Source organism: Salminus brasiliensis, chromosome 14 (genome assembly GCF_030463535.1).
Source record: "Salminus brasiliensis chromosome 14, fSalBra1.hap2, whole genome shotgun sequence".
Classification (NCBI taxonomy): domain Eukaryota; kingdom Metazoa; phylum Chordata; class Actinopteri; order Characiformes; family Bryconidae; genus Salminus; species Salminus brasiliensis.
This window is the reverse complement of record NC_132891.1, coordinates 30,254,961-30,272,325: the sequence shown is the minus strand read 5'-3', so window position 1 is coordinate 30,272,325 and position 17,365 is coordinate 30,254,961. Positions and strand designations below refer to the sequence as shown.

General features: G+C 43.1%; 1 protein-coding gene across 1 annotated transcript in view; it reads left to right on the top strand.

Moving 5' to 3' along the window:
- The window catches only part of hspg2 (heparan sulfate proteoglycan 2), a 143,175-nt gene that overhangs the window by 71,814 nt on the left and 53,996 nt on the right, over window positions 1-17,365 (top strand). Inside the window, exons 20-33 of the mRNA XM_072696888.1 lie at window positions 670-728; window positions 994-1,055; window positions 1,305-1,445; window positions 1,983-2,156; window positions 2,591-2,770; window positions 3,356-3,474; window positions 4,006-4,117; window positions 4,395-4,508; window positions 5,638-5,765; window positions 6,983-7,069; window positions 12,763-12,827; window positions 13,021-13,088; window positions 13,177-13,317; window positions 13,679-13,870. Coding sequence (XP_072552989.1) covers window positions 670-728; window positions 994-1,055; window positions 1,305-1,445; window positions 1,983-2,156; window positions 2,591-2,770; window positions 3,356-3,474; window positions 4,006-4,117; window positions 4,395-4,508; window positions 5,638-5,765; window positions 6,983-7,069; window positions 12,763-12,827; window positions 13,021-13,088; window positions 13,177-13,317; window positions 13,679-13,870 — 1,642 coding nt within the window. The remainder of the gene's footprint in view (window positions 1-669; window positions 729-993; window positions 1,056-1,304; window positions 1,446-1,982; window positions 2,157-2,590; window positions 2,771-3,355; window positions 3,475-4,005; window positions 4,118-4,394; window positions 4,509-5,637; window positions 5,766-6,982; window positions 7,070-12,762; window positions 12,828-13,020; window positions 13,089-13,176; window positions 13,318-13,678; window positions 13,871-17,365) is intronic.

Here is a 17,365-nt window from a genome sequence, read left to right as displayed (position 1 = left end):
CTGCAGTATGATTGGGTGGGGCTAAACTGTGGTAGACTGAATAGGTGGAGATATGTATCTGAGTTGCTTCCTGGGTCATCAGAGGAACAGTGATTTCAAAAACCTAGCAACACTAGAGCACCCATCAGAGCAACCACTTAGCAACACGAAAACAATCACTCAGTGTACCCTTGCAACCATCTAGCAACTGCCTGGCAAATGGCATACCATAGCAACTACCCAGCCACATACAGCCTAGCAACAGCCTAGCAAGTGCCTGATAATGGAAATCACTATTCTGCGTTATAACCATTCTACGTTTCCTTCAAAAAATGCACAGGTTGTTGTTGAAGTAATAATAATAATAATAATGATAAGAACATTGACAAATTGAGATTGTATAAATATATTGACCTAATTAATGATATGTTACTCTATAATTAATGATATTTTCATTGAATTTACATTCAGCTTCAGATCTTCAACTCAGACTTTACAAAACGGCCAAAGACAGTGACGTGGCAAAGACAATAATATCTGTCAATTCTTTAATTAAATATGTTAGCAGTTTTTACACCTACAGCGTAAGTAATTCCATAAGCTTAAGTAGCTGCATGGGCTGGTACTTAAGCTTTTTACCAAGCGAAAACAAACACATAATGTCTGGTTGTTGTTTTTTTTTCCTCATAGGTGTGCAAGCGGATATGTGGGCAACCCGCTGCAGCCCAACGGCAAATGCGTGCCGAATGGTGAGCCTCTCTCTTTGGTCTTATTTACAAGTGTGTTAAAGGGGTAATTTACTGCAGGCTGAGAGGTGAAGATGTGAACAAGATTTATGTCTCTCAAGGATCTTCTGTTAGGGCTTACTTTAGCACAAGATTCATCCCAATGGTTAACACACGTTCTGCTGCATCTGCAAGTGCCTGCTGTTTGTACTCGCATATGAGCAGTTCAAAGCATTCCAGGTGAAGGAGCTTCTGAACCACCATCTGCTGTTTCTCGCCTGTGTTTCAGAAAATCCGAAGTGCGACAACCGAGGAACCGTCAGCTCCAACACTAGACCGTGCAGCTGCAAGGTAACTGTAGTTGATTGAATTTTTTTGTCCAGTATTGCTGTATAGTGAGTGGAATGTTTCCCTGTATTCAGAAGGTCTCTCGTTTGCCACCTCTTGTGGAAAACCACTGTCGCAGATGTAAACTAGGGCTCTGGTTTGGGATACCACAGCAATTGCCTTCCTAACAACCACAAGGCAACTCTGTAGTAACTACATAGAAATATTATAGTAATTGCCTTCTAATGAGTCATCTGTGTTTCTGCTGTCTAGGCCAATGTGGCTGGAAATTTGTGTGATGAGTGTAAGCCAGGCTCCTTCCACCTGACCGCTGGCAACCCGGATGGCTGCCTGCAATGTTTCTGCATGGGGGTCACCAAACAGTGTGCCAGCTCCACTTGGGCCAGAGACCAGGTCAGCCAACTTCAATCTGCAAATTAGGACCTCAGACCAGGGACATGCACTGTAGAGCAGGAGGTCATAGTGAAAGACCATGTAGTTCATTAACGATTAATTATAGTTCATCAACCAAAATATGGTTGGTGTTCAAAGCTTGCTGCTATAGGTTTGCTCTGGAGACTAATGTAGCTAACAAGTAATGGGAACCTATACCCATTATTGAACGTTGTGCAAACTGCATCCCTAAATTATCACATACTGTCCTCAAACTTGAGTTAATGTCCATTACTGGGTCACTATTTAGCCTTTATAAGGTCCAGGGCAAAACTGAAATCACACATACATTCAGAATAAGTTGTGTAAATGAAATTTTCACAAAACTATCGCTATTTAATTTAGCTGTGAGCTAAGCCAATGTGCCTGAATTCACCTCAGGAGTACATGTAAACCTAACATGAGTACATTCATAACACTGTCCCTGATCTCATACTTGTGACAGTGATGTCCTCGTGTGTGGTTATTGCCTAAATGTGTGTCGTATCCTGTCTAAAGGTGCGAGGCGGCGTCAATGGACAGCTCTTCTCTCTCGCCAACGGAGCAAACACACGCACAATCACAGAGGGCATCTCCCAGAGAGGAGCCGCAGAAATACTCTACCGCTCCTTCAACAGCATCCCCAGCGACATCTACTACTGGGTTCTGCCCGAGAGTTTCCGTGGAGACAAGGTGAGTCTGCAGCATAGACCATGGACCTGGGATGGTAAATTTACTGCTTTTAAAGCTTAGGCCATCTCCAGCAGTGTTTCTGAAAATCTTGTCGGCCACACAAAAACTGCCTTGAAACAGTAACCTGACCGTGCCAGCACAGCAGGGGGCACTAGCTCCTCACAAAGCTTGTTGTCAAATTTCTTAAGAAACAGTGTAACAGCCACAACAGACCTAAATACAGCGCAAAGCTGAAGCGCAGCTTTTTTTCTTTTCTTTTCTTTAAAGCTCTCAACAAGTGGGTGCTGTAGTACTAAAATAGCTTCCAGTTCTTCAAAATCGAATGTTTATTTAAGATAAATAACCATAATATAAGATTAAATAGTAACAATTAAATGAGTTCTTCTATTAAATCATTTATTATAATTCTGTAAACCTGTTATTGCTGTGTGAAGGTGACTGCATACGGAGGAGAGCTGCGCTACAAAGTGCGCTTTGAGCATCGCTCTCACTCTCTGGTGATCGACGGTCAGCCGGACGTGGTCCTGCAGGGCAACGGCATCTTCCTGGAGCACTCTTCGCAGACCAAACCCCTGCCCCGAGTGCCTGCTGTCATCACTGTACCTTTCAGAGAGGTGTGAGAGTTTTTTCTGTTTTTGAGTTGGTTACATATTTGGAGTCTGTGGCAAGTTGTTTTAGTGTGAAATTCCACCATATCTCTCAGCTCTTCCAGAAAAACCCTTAAGTGGTGGCTTAAAGCACAAATTACGTTTCCTGACTGTAGGGGCCAAAGAACGAGACATGCAAATTTCCTGTACTGTTGCTTTAATTGAACTTTTTTGCTAGCAAGAATGTAATCACAGATAAAAGAGAATGAGAGTCCATGTAAATCAACAGTAATACGACTAGTCAGGATGACATTAAGGATATATTAACCTAATAATATGACTAGAATGTCTTAGAATGGCTTTATAGGTCTGTAGATCTGATAATATTACTAGAAAAATAGCTAAACGTATATTACTGAAAAACTGCATTATAGGAATCTTGAATTAAAAGTTTTTAGTAGTAACCAGTGAATTAATTGACTACTGCTAGCATTTTAGGCTAAAACATTCCTCACTCTCTAGTTTACATTGAGAACGTAAGTGGTTAGAAGGTAGCATTTCTTATTATATTTTTTAATCTAATTGCCTGTCTTTGTCTGTATCTTGCCCCAGTCTGCATGGAGGAGGGCTGATGGACAGCCCTGCACCAGAGAGCACCTGCTGATGGCCCTGGCTGATGTCACAGTCTTCATGATCAGAGCCACTTACGCAGACAATATGGCTGAGAGCAGGTACTTCTACTGTGTTCTGTGTTACCTTCTGAACTGTTTGGCATGTGAGACAAATTCAGTAGCCAGTTGCTTTTTGGAATTAATGTATGAACCCCATTTGCTCTGGAATTGAGAGAAGGCTCATTTAGCTAACAAATAATACCAGCATGGGCACAAACACACCACCGATTGGCATGGGCATCAAAGTAATTCCACACTGCAGGGTCTAGACTGTTCTGTTATCTTCTCAGAATGCTCCTTACTGCTGTGGGCTGTGAACAATGTATATTAATGGCATCTAGAGGGTGCCAGAGAGCATTCTGTTTGAACACAGTAGTAAAAACAAAGGATCAGTAGCTGTTTAAATGTGCCTGAATCAGCTGCGATCCTTTGTTAATACACTGGATGGGATCAGGAAATCCCTACTCGTTAGCTACTTAGCCTCCTAGCAAACATAAAGTATTTCACATAAAGTGTTTCAATTAAATATAACATTTAAGATTTCTTAAACTTGAGTCTAGATGTTCATTTCCTGTTCTGTGTTCTTTATAGCATCGCAGATATCCACATGGACATTGCAGTGCCTCACTCCACCGGCAATGAAAGGGCCCTGGAAGTTGAGGAGTGTGCCTGCCCTCCAGGCTACAGAGGACCTTCCTGCCAGGTATGTTCTACCGAATCCAGCCCTAACTTTAAACAAGTGTTAGCCCGACTCATTAAAACAGCCTCGCCCCTGCAGCACACCTGGCGACAAGCAATGCCAGCAAGCTTAAATATAAACACACAACTCGTGGTTTTTTTTTTTTTGGTTTGTTTAGTTGTTTAGGTGGAGGTTCCTGGAGTGCATCATCATTTAGTCGGTCAAATAAACGGAACTTATCGAGCTGTTGTAGATATTGCGCGCTGTGGGCTGAACTCCATGTAATCCTTTGTTTATCCAGGAGTGTGATGCCGGATATACGCGCACCGGATCCGGCCTTTATCTTGGCACCTGTGAAAAGTGCGAGTGCCACGGGCACGCCAGCCGCTGTGACTCAGAGACGGGAGCGTGCCTGGTGGGTAAAGGCACACACACACACACTTGATGTACACTTCTGAGGTATATCCCTGTTTTCCAACCAATATAACAAACATCTTGGATCCTCAAAATGTCAGCTTTACAGGAGAAGGAAAAAGCCTTATTAACTTTCAATGGATTTTATTCCAAGACATTTTGAAGCGTTTCTATTGGCCCATTAAAAAAAGAACAAGAAAAAAGATAGAAGGTTTTTGTGGGACATTTTGAGGATATACTTGCACTGAAAGGCAGTATAGCTAACAAGTAATGGAAGCCAGGGGGATTTCTCAACTACTTGTACCACACACAGAATGTAGAGGGTACGATTGTACTCTCTGCTTGACTAATACTGCTAATAATGCTAGTAATAATAATATGTTAATAACAATGTTCGAAATAATCTTAATAATTATTATATTTTATTCTGCTTTTGTCTTTGCATTGTAAATTAATGATAGCTAGATGACCCAGGCTTGTAAAATGAGTAATTTATATTGGGTAAGTTATATTGGCAATACCTCAACACTCATATACAGTCCAATAACTGTATAGCCTACTAAAAATACATAGAAGTGACCAAAACCAAAACACATAACCATGAGCTATCATTACCTTGTCTGTTGTGTGGCTGACTTTCTTTTAAATGTCCATTACTCTGTGCAAAAAACCCTAAATAAGTAGTGTTACCTGCTCACATTGCTGTGCCAGGTCCTGTAGTTCTGCTCAGCCATCCAGGAAATTGATTTTTTATCACTGTGATTTTGGTAAGGCACATGCCTCAGTAAATTGGGTCTAATGTCAGAATCATATGCAGGTATGTTGTATAGCTTTAAATACAAAGAACACCCCTCTGAACGCCTGTATTTTGTCCCTTTTAAACCGTGTCAGAACCCACATGAGCAAATCTATTCAAGATTACTTGACCAACTTGACATTGTTTGAGGAAGTGGCGGGGGGGATTTAGGTATGTAGTTAGCTCTGACTAATAGGGTACAAACTTCAGACATCATATTTTGACTGATCTTTAAGCTGTGGGGAAATAGGCTGAGAGTTCTGAGAATCTGAGGGTTTCCTGAAGCTCTGATTCTTATTTAAAATCCATTCCCTTTCTCATGTTTTTCTTATAGCAATGCCTACACAACACCGCTGGACCGCGGTGCGATAGCTGTCTCCCTGGTTTCTATGGCAACCCAGTGACCGGCGGCGTTCACGCCTGCAGACAGTGCCCTTGCCTTGGACCTGCCCCTGGCAACAAGTGAGTTCTCATTCCTGTTCCTTTAGCGTCGCTCCTGAAGATGATAATTAAGATGTTAATACATAACAACAGGGCTAAAGAACAGCTTTTTTCTTTCAAAGTATGTTTTTTTTTCCAGGTTATTTTATAATCTAGTCAGAAAACAAATTGCTGACATCACAACAACCGCTTTAAATGGGTAGGGTTTGGCGTGATTCCGAAGGCAGTACTGTCTCGTGTATTGTCGCAAATATTTACACAGAAGATTGTTTTTTAAACAATGGTTAGAGTAACTCCCTAAACCCAGGATGCCCAGTATTGGTTGTGGAGATCTGCCACCCTGCAAAACTGGCTCCAAGTCTATGTTCTGCAGGCAAATCGGATTTGTTGCTCAAATCAGATCTGGTGAGATGATATTTTCAAGTGATCAGATCGGATTTGAGTGTCCGGAAATAACAAAGCTATCTGCATGGGTTGCTGTGGTAACGATGCAGACGCTAATGAATTGCTTTCATACGTGGAAGCAGGAGAGATGGAGGTCACTGTAGATTTGATGTGGGCGTGTCCGACGCGTAGAAATCGGATTTCAGTGGCCAAAGTGTCCAGACAAATCCGATTGTTCTGATCAGATTTCCTGTGGTTGTTGGCTGTCTAGAGTATCAACAATGAATCTGGATTCAATCTGGATATAGCAAAAAATCAAAATTTGGCTGGCAGTCTCAACATAGCCTAATATTCAGATACCCTTGAAGAACTTCATTATCTAGATCAGGTGTGTTAGATCAGAGTTGAAGCTAAACTCTTCAGGGTTGAAGATCACCAAGACCAGGACTGAAATACACAGACAGGATTTCAAACCTATTGAGAACTTATGGGACTATATTGGAACATGTGTGGAGAGGTGAAGATGTGTGAAGGTGGTTTGTGGACAGTTGTGAAGAGACTGTCGAGCATTGTGCAGCATGGTTCCATGTGTTTATCAGCATGTTGTTGGTCAATCTCACACTGTTCTCTGATAATGTCCCAAACGTTGAAAAAATGTTGAAAAATGATCTAAATAACCTGCTTCCACACGTTCCTTACAGCTGTCCACACGTTCTCCAACCCAGTCCCAGAAGCTCTCAGTGACTTTAAATGATGTGAAATGGACAACATACGTATTATTTTCCAAGCTCAATTTAGCAGATATTGCTCATCCTGGCACTTACCTTCATGGAAATGTTTTTCTTCATCTCTAGTGGAGCTAAATCTTGCTACCTGGACACAGATGGACAGCCCACTTGCAATAACTGTCCCCCAGGTTATACTGGAAGGCGCTGTGAGAGGTAAGCTCTTTTGCTCTTTCTAATGATCCAGTAAAGAAGAACTGGGGTCTGGGGATGCTGGGCTGGCAAGGCTGCGGATGGAGGGGATTATGGTTCCTCTCTCAAGTGCCATAGCATGTTGGCTTGTTGCATCTCTCTCTCTGTCGTTCTCTTTCTTTCTCTCTCTCTCTCTCTGTCTCTGTCTCCTTCACACCAGTCGTGATTGAGTGGTCTCCAAAGAGCCGTATGGGAGAAGCCAAGTTCCAAATTGATGCCACCCATATTGTTTGTCAGCCAAGAGCACCTTTGTGTGGGGATTAGTTTCAGTTGAGGCTTTGGTGATGCTTTTAGAAGTCTTGTCCAGCTCTCCTTGGACGTATGTTGTTTACACAGCAGTAAGCCTTGCATCCTAGGAGGGAATCAAAGGGAATCGGTGACAAAGCCATTTCTAAAGATGAATGCATGGGAATTGACTTGAGTTCATCACAGGGTTGTAGGTGTTGGATCTGCTGCAGCATGAGCCGCAAGCTAATGTGTTTAGCTGATGGTCAAATATGATAAACATAAACATGGTGCATACATTATGTCATTCTTTCTATGGCATATGTTCCCAGAGGATACCATTTTCCCCCTATATTGCTTTATTGTCTTTTGCTTCAGCAGTACTTGGAGCTCTTTTAGGCCAAGTGGACACTACACGACTTTCAAAACTCCAATATGACCATACCACCGATACTACTCAACTTTTTTACCGTCAGTCCTGTTTTTTGTTAGTATAATTTTGCAAACACTATGGATCAAGTGCAGAGAAGTCCCACAAATCACAGCGTTTAGCCCAATGGATCCTTGAAATCCCATTGTCTCATTAAAGTCAGCTGGAGAAGTGTGCCTTTGCTGAAACTGAAACAATTTGTCCACCGTGCTCTTTTTTTTTTGGACTGGATTGTTGATTATTATCAGGAATTCAAGAATTCATACTCATAGCAGAGCTCTACTAGTGCTCTACTAGCCCACACAGAGAATACAAAATGGGCTTCGTCATGAAGGTTAATGTTCTCCTCATTTCTGACTCGTCCCCTAGATTCTTATTGGCCCATCATTGCAGTTCTCAATGCACTACTCTTAAGATAGCGGATAGATTTTAAACCACACTGTACTAAAATACTAGGGATGTGCCCCGATCCAATACAGTGACTCAGTCAAATGGATCAAGTATCTGCTTTTCAGGTTCCAATCCGCTTCCCATAAATGTGTCTACAACAGGAAAATTGGGGCTAAACATCATGTAGTGTTTACTTGGCATTAGCTGTTGCATTGCACCATAGCCTTCCTTCTAGAGCTCTTCCATTTGGTCAAATGCTTTGACAGCCATGGGGTTGTGAGGTTATCGTTTATGCCTGGCGTGTTTGAATAAGTCGCCTCTCTCTCTCTGGCATAAACGATGCCGTCTTTTGTAAATCTTTGCCACCTGCAAAGAGTGCAAAGGCCTGTTTGGTGTCTTTGGGGGAGGGGGAAGGTGAGTTGTATGTGAAACCTGCTTCCATGTTGCTCTCTCATATCCTGGCCCCTAAAATGTTCAAATCAAGAAATGAGACGAAATCTGACGCCTGCGGAGACTTCTATCTAGAAGAAGAGCTGAACGGATTCCTCCCTGCAGAATGCAGTAAGGACATTTATGTGGTTACTGAGCAAACGCAGGTGTTGGACGGGAGTGGACATGGAGATGTTCCCTCATGGTCCGTGACCACTGCACGTTCTAAAATCCCTACAAGAACTCAGTTAAAAGCGACCCCTCATGGACTTCTTTTAAGCCAGCCTTCAGTCCACAGGCTCAGAGTAAATGTAAGCCTTAGCAGGACGCAAGGACCTTCTCCATACACTCCTAGTCCTGAAGCTCGACTGCAGAGCTTCCAGGCCCTGCTCCGGGTGCACATGAACCGCTTCAACCAGCGGCTGAGCATGCTGGAGAGCAACACGCTGGACGTGAAGGAGATCCTCCAGACCATGAAGAACCAACAGAGTCACTTCAGCCTGCAACTGAACAAACTGATCAGAACTGTGCCTGTAAATGATAAGAGACGTCACGTGAAAGAGCTGGCCAGAAACTACACGGAGATGGACGTCAGACTGAGTCGTCTCGAGGGTCGGCTGGAGATCCTGATTGATGGTTTAACTGTGCTTGCTCAAGAACTATACAAAATCAAACAAGCTCGTCGTGGCTCACGTCCTCCTCAGGAAGGTAGAACATCTCCTGTGGTTGCCACAGCCCTAGTAAGAGCTCTGACCACGACAAAGGCCACTACCAGGGCAAATGTATCAGCCAGTACAACCAAGGTTAAAACCTCCATTCTCAACATTACTTCTCGTGACTCTCAGCGAGACATGCAAGGTAAAACTACTGTTACCTCCACCAGAGAGCAGTCAAACTCCACCGTGAAGAAGGTGCAATTTTCCAATAAGAGAAGATCATCATCTAAGGATATCCGTGGTCAATTCACCTCAAAGAAGCTCAATAAACAAGTGTTTCCAACAAAAACAGCCCATCACACAGTTCCACCTTCATCTCTGCTTTTTACTGGCCATTCTAAGACCCTAGTTACCGATATCCAAATACCAGAGCAAATCAGTAAAAAAAATGAAAGGAAGCAGTCAGTGAAGAACACCAGAACTCCTCCTCCTTCACAAGAGCGCACTGGCAAAGTGATCTCCAGGAAACACCGAAATAAAGGAACAAAGAAGCCCAGGTTTCAACTCGAACCTCCTTCCCATACAAAAACACCCCCATTAAAGAAGCACAGCCCGCAACGACCATCTGCCAGGCCACCTAGGAAACTAATGCCTGGAAGTTCTCCAAAACATGCAAACAAGCCTGATCTGCAGTTGACTCCAGTCAAGAAGGCCACAACAGAATTGGTCATTGGGAAACCTCAAACGGTCCAGACTCACAAAGGCCCAAAAGAGAAAAATACACCGAACAAAAGATATCATTCAGATCTTTTATCCCAAAGTCAGTTGGACCAGCGCTCCAAGCAACCCGAAAAAGAATCTCCTGTTACGAGAGCCTCGTCCAAATCTACCCCCTACAAGCTGCCTGAATGCACGAAGCCTGAAGTAAAACCTGACGTCCCCAAAGAAACAGATCCGAGGAACAATGCCCAGACTCAGCCGAATATTCTAGACCTCCTTAAAATAAACTTCCAGGGAGGTCAAAACAGACAAATACAGATACACAATGGGGAGCTCCATATTATTCTTGGAAAGCTGGCTGTTCCTATAAAAGTCATCCCAGATACTTAAAGGGGACACTGCCTCTTTACCGTCTACTTCTAATGGACACGTTCTTATTGTAGTAAAAATATGAACAATAATTTTTCATATTTGAAAATGCACAAACTGTTGGAATGCTGCAGGTCTTCAGCACCAAAGAGTGGGCGAACATTTAAGAAACTTGACCTTGTCTTGTTTACACATGTTTATACAATCTAATTTCTCATTAAGAATAAAGAAATATATTATTCATATCATTTTCATATAATTTCCCAGACTCCCAAAATAAAGTTCTGCTGCTGAAATGTCTTATTTTCCATAGATTGGTTAGGTCTGAATTCTGCTTTGGATTTACACCACACAATCAGCCAAAACATTAGCACCACCTGCCTAGTATTGAGTTGGGGTCCATTCGAAACATTGGCTTCACAAGACCTCTAAAGAAGTCCTGTGGTATCTGGCACAAAGACGTCAAGAGCAGCAGACCCTGGAAGTCCTGTAAGTTGTGAGGTGGGACCTTGGATTGCATAAGTGAGCACTAGGTGAGCCTTAGCTAGTTGTCCTTTCTTGGACCTGCCTGATGTTTTGGAGGAGATGTTCTCACCCAGTCGTCTAGCCATCAGCAGAGTTTGGTTGTTGTCAAGCATTTGTCCTGCTTTTAATACCTTCATCTCCCTCAAGAACCGACTGTTCACTTGCTGTCTAATATGTAGATCCCACCCCTTGACAGATGAAGCCACTGTAGATGAAGATACTCAGTGTTTTTCACTTCACCAGTCAGTGGTGCTAAGGTCATGGCTGATTGGTGTAGACTGTGCTGGAATGAATGGGAATATTGCTGTTTGTTTATATCTTACATATTATATGTGCTAATATGAATCTTGTATCCCTGTCCTGTGTAATGACCTTGCCTGTTTGTGGGTAAGCTCAAATGTTTAAAACCGATTACAGTGGACTGTTTGAGGTCACACATCTTCTATATAGTATTCATGTTCCACTGTCAGTTTGATGAACCAGACGTAATCCAAGCTGCTTTGCTGCTCTAGTACAAATGTCCGCAAGTTCTTACAAGCGCTGTGTTAATTGGTTGGTTATTGTAGAAAAGTGTAAACAACCTAGGCATCTGTATTTGGAGTAGCATATTTCCCATTACTTTAATCGCCATCCTGGCAAAGCAGAAACGTGCTGTTTGGCTGTGAAAAGGGTTGCATAAATGCTGATCAAGAAAGTCAGCTGGAAGCTGGATTTAAAAAGGTGAGAATGAGCAACCAGTTCTGTTACTGGGGAATCATGAGTGAAATGCTAGATTGGACTACCATGGAGCTTGTACCTAGCAGGTAAGTCCCTCAACTAGCTATGTCAAGCTTTGGGAGAAGGTGATTTTTAATACTTGGACCAATAGAGCATTTCAAGCATCTTCTGTATTTCAAGCAGGTCCTACTTTTGCTCTGCAGTTCTTCGGATCTTCTTCTTATTTTTGGGCCACCTCAGTTTCACTATCTAGTTTAAAGGAAAGATGGGCTGGATGTCTTCTGCATGTCGAGAGAACAGGCATGCAGTGACCATAAGGAGAAGCCAGACTACAGCTCTGTACACATGCTTTGCTTTTACTCAAGGTTTTTCATGTTCTGTCGGGGATCAGGGGTTCTCTCGTGGTCTACATCTGTGCATTTCTTGGCAAAGTTGAGGGGAGTTGAGGCTCTACATCTTTGACACTTGGCGATCTTTGGTGCTGCATCTCCAGGATTGGTCTGAATAGCAGTAGTCTTTAGAGCTCTGTAAATTTGGATGCTGACTAAAATGATGTGGGTAAAAAAAAAAGTGGGTGTGGCTTAAACCAGAAATGTCCAAGAAAATGGACGTTGTTAATGTCCAAAGAGTAAATTTGGCCTTGTTTTCTCTCTCTGTCTCTCTCTTTCTCTCCAGAACTCATTCTATAGGACATGCCCCCCCCCCCCCCCCCCAATCACTTACTGTAGGCCTCTCTAATAGATTTGACAGTTAGTATTATGCTAGCAGCAAGTTCAGAAAGACTAGGAGCTAGGAGGTGGGATCTGGTGATGGTTAAGGTTGGATAAAAATGTGAAAAATCTGTAGAAAGAAATAAACAAAAAAGGCCTGAGCAAGATTTGGAAGTCCCTGGTTGTCATTCTGAGGTGTACACAGTTGCTTCGATGCTATACAAGTCTTCCATAAAAGAACGTCCATAACCAGCTCTAGTAGTGTCCACATCTCCTGCATGTCCTGCGTTCTTCTGAAACTTCTTCCTGTACAGTAAAGCTTTTCACGGTGCCTTACAAATCACAGGCTGTAAGAAGCTGTAAATCTGTCTCCATGTTCTAGCGGGAGTCCTGTCCTGTCTCAGCATGGTTCTGTGAGATGCTTTACCTGTTTTAGAAGGCAAACTAACTGAAAACTCACTTTGCTGTTGCTAATTCTTCCTCTAGATGTGCCCCTGGATACGTCGGCAATCCTGAGCTTGGACAGAGCTGCACTTATAAAAACAATAATGGTATGTGTTGCTTGAGGCCAGAGAGTAGCAAACAGTGTAAACAGGTTGCAGTTTTGCTGTGAGGGGTGGGGTTACAATATAGGGGGTGGGGGTTCTCTTTTGCAGTCTTGATGTTTATCACTGTAATCATTGCACCTTTAATTAGATAAGTCTGTGTAGTTCTTCTAACTAAGCAAACGCTTCTCATCCACAGGAAACTGCGAGAGATGTGACTCGCGAGGCAGCGAGGGCTGCAGTGCAAACGGGATCTGCCGCTGCAAGGCAAGCACACGTTCACAAATGCCGTTATACATGTTTAGATGGCACGCTGTAGACGGTTTCATATTTTAACATGCTCTCTCCCATGCAGATGAACGTGGAGGGTCCATTATGCTCCAACTGCAAGTCTGGCACCTTCCATCTCAGTCCTGCCAACAAAGACGGCTGTCTGGCATGCTTCTGCATGGGAGTCACTCAGCAGTGCACCAGCTCCTCCTACTACAGAGACGTGGTAAGGCCTGCAGAAGGCATGGAATCGCTCGTTCATTACATTACATAACATCCAGACAAAAGTGCTTCACTGTTTACTGAGAAGCTAGTTTGTATTGGCTAGGGTCCAAAAGATACCTCTAAGCTTTGGTATTACTAAATACAAAAGTCAGTATGGAGACCATGATACTCAACATACACTACACTGCACCTGCAAGTGGTCTTTAAGAGGTGGGTCTTCAGTCGCCAACTGATCCTATACAATCTGCCTCTATACAGCAACAGTTCCTAAACAGATATGCACACATAGCCAAAAATATGTGGATAATCTCTTTGGACTGGACACAGAACCCTGCCTCACTGTTTTCTTCCCTTTCCTTCAGGTCACCTCTGTCTTCGCTCCAGGAAACACTCAAGGCTATGCTCTCGTAAACCGGCAGCGCACCAACCGCATCACCAGTGGTTTCTCAGTGGAGCTGTCCACGGACGGATCCCAGGTGTCCTTTACCAACTTTGACCGCCTTGGTCAGGAGCCCCACTACTGGCAGCTGCCGAACAGCTACCAGGGAGATAAGGTAAAATCTGGCGTGGTTCCAATTATTTTTTTATTTTTTTTTAACTTTTTATTTATAGGCCTCTAGGGTAATTCCCATGCAGGCAGACTGTTGCGATTTGCTTTTGCGTCCGTCTTCCCACTTCTGCAAGCTCTGCAATCTGCTCTTTCCTCTTGCTAGAAGCTTCCCTTTGCTTTCTCTTTCATTAATGGTGTCGCTGAAGTTGGTGACTGCAGCTTTTGGTGCCTGATAAGAGATGGTTTTGTCGTAGTGATGTTGTTGAGATTTTAATAGGCTTTTTTTGCGCTTTGTAGAAGCAGGTTCGCTTAACTCGACTGAAGCGAGCACATAAGGTAAAGCATGGAGTGTGTCCTGTTTTGCAATGTGACCTAGATCATAGTGTGGTTTGGCATGGCCTGCCCTGCCCTTTTGGCATTAGTAATTCTTATACGTGGTCCGAGTCTGCATGAGCGGTGGTCATTGTTTCGGTAGTCCTGCTCTGTAGCTTTTTTAGGTATGAATTGTGAGTGTTGCAGTATTGCTTGTTATTTTATTTAAGTTTCCCAACTAATAAACTTGAGACTGAAGCAGTGATTTATGGTTTCAAACACACTACAAGGCATTGAGTTAAATGTTATTTGAGAATCCTATACAATCTGCAACTATACAGCAAACATTATTGCACCGATATGCACTAAACAGCCAAAAATATGTGGACAGCTGACCAACACACTTTTTTGAGCTTGTTGGACATCCCATTCCGAAACCACTGCAGCTATGTCAACATCCACTCATGTGGGAAGGCTTTCCACAAATAATTTAGTGGGTCACAAGGGTCAGATTCAGTCAGACAAGCATCTGTGAGTTCAGCCACTGAAAGATGTTTAGTGGGGTTGAGGTCAGGGCTCTGTGCAGACCTCTGGATTTTCTCCTTGCCAAACTTGTCAATCCATGTGTTAGTTAACCACGAAATTGGAAGCATATAATTGTTTAAAGTATCTTATGCTTCAGTGGAACCTGGGGCCTGAAGACTGGCACAGCCACCATTAGATCTCCTTAACCAAACGACTCAGTCTGTTAGGTAGCACCTACCCAGAGTTGTCCATCAGACTGCCAGATAATATAGCATCATTCATCACTCCAAAAAACATGTTTCCACTTCTCCAGATTCCAGTGGTGGCGAGTTTACACCACTACCAAACTTACACTTGAAATTGTACAGCGTGATCTGAAGTTTGTGGGCTTCATTACTTTGCAGTGCTGCTATGTGGGGTATGTCTGTATCTGATCCATCTTCATGACTGAATAGTTGTTGCTCCTAGAAGCTTCCATTTCTTAATAATAACACTTACGGTTGGCCAGGGGAGATCTAGCTGAACAAAAATTTCACAAACGACATTGTGATGACATTGCCATGACTATGTAGTTGATTTTGAACATGTTTTAGCAGTGGGCGTGGCTTAAACACCTGGACTCAATATTTAGAAGGGGTGGTCCACCTATATTTGGCCATATAGAGTATCTTAGAGTCGATTAGAGTCTAGAAATCTGCTAGACTAAGGAAGAGAGCAAGACTTGCCACATATTAACCCCCTTTATATACTATTGCCATACAGTTGTGGACACAAAATGGAGTGTAGACTTTAATTAGAAGTGAGCAATTCTCTCCATGGCTAGAGGGTCAGCTGAGAAAGGACTCTAGGGGTGAAAGCCTTGCGTGGCCCTAAAGAGCTAGCAAGGTATCCATGCAATTTTACTCCTAATTCTAACCAGCACGCTGCTTGTGACACTTACTGATTGGTTCCACACTCATATATAACCATGCTCTTTCGTCTTAACACAAATCCCGGACCTGTAAAGAACTTTACAGAACATTTGTGGCCCTCAGCTATATAGAGTTTCCTCAATTGGTTAACAGAGATGGTTGCAACCGTGGACACACGTGGACAGTGGACAAATATCTGTGGTTCCTGTTTACTGGTAGTTGTGGTAGCATGTCGTCGTACGTTCTGGTGTGAAAACTGAAACTGCCTGGAGAACCTTTAACCTTCTAATCATAATCATTGGCCTTGGTCCTACTTGGAAGTAACCCTGGAATCCCTCCATATTGTCCTCACTGACCCCTGAGTCACTTTGGTGCCTGTTTCCTTTCCCCACCTCTCTCCAGTCATCAGCTGATGAAGTGCGCAAACTCGACGATGAAATCTGGGAGCTAATCACCAACTTCTCCCAGGGGCAACAAGCTCCCTCCTCCTCTTCATCATCCTCCACCTCCTCTTCCAGAACCTCTTCCTCCTCCTATCCACACAGAACTTCTGATTCCATCGGTCGTTCAGGTGGCCGTACCCCCAGCCCTCCTTCCCCACCTTCTGCCTTAACTTCCTCTTTGAGGGCCACTGGGTCCCACCGTGCTGCCCCAGGCCATTCCTCTCAACTTACTTTAGTGAAGGTACCGTATGCGGATGCTCTAGTCTGGTGGTTTCCATGGGGCTCATACAAATATTGAAGTTATTTTGAAAGTTCTGAAGTTCTGCCATGGAGCCACAAGGCTAAATGAAACCGCTTAACAGTTAACGTTGTGGGAACTGCATGCCTAAAATCATTGCACGTTTAGCATATTTGCCAATTTGATACAAATGTGTTTGAGGTTGAACACATTGGTGAGGTTCCAAATGGTGGGCTTCAAGATGTAGGGTAGCATTTGCTACTGTAGGGCTCCATGACACCTGTATAAGCCTTTCATGACAATGGAAGTGAACCTACAAAACGCTTCTAAGAGCCTATTCCAACAAACATTGGTTGCCAGTCTGAAATGTGAAGGACCTTTCAGAGAACCGTGAGACTCTGCTGCACACTCTCTTCACATATCTTTATTAAAATGCTCTAAAATGGTTCTTCTGTCTCTTTAAAGCAGAGTCTCAACCATTTCCACCCCATGGTCAACTTGATTCCAATAGAAAGCATAACAGCCTGCAAGAAAACAACATTCCACTTTTGATTTTTTTTGTCTATTATTTCTCTGACAGTGAAAACTGCAGAATTAGGCTGAAAACAGGCTAGAATTAGCCTGAAAAGAGTAGCTTAGAGGATATATTGTCCATTTCAGCATTTCAGTTCAGTCACAGAAAACGTGTAAAGATGTTTTAATTCTAAAAAGAACAAGAACATGTCCAATGTTTGTCCACTTATACATTTATGACTTACATTGTTGTAACCGGCCAATTACGGACTGCTGCCTTCCACTGAGGATGGGACTGTGGACCACTGAAGGGTGCTTCACAGCCCACTGGTAGTCCCAGCCCACAGGCTATGAAGCCCTGACCTAAAGAACTCTTTGAAGCACCTTCATTTTTAAGAGTGTAAAGGTTACTTTTGTCAAGTTTGAGGGCATTCCAGCCCAACAAATGTTACGACTACCTGACACTTGTTGAAAAGGATCTTTTTTCCTCTTGTTGGAAAGTGTCTCAAGTGTTTCATTGGAGATTAATGCCAGTTGTCATAAAAGGTTTATTGTAG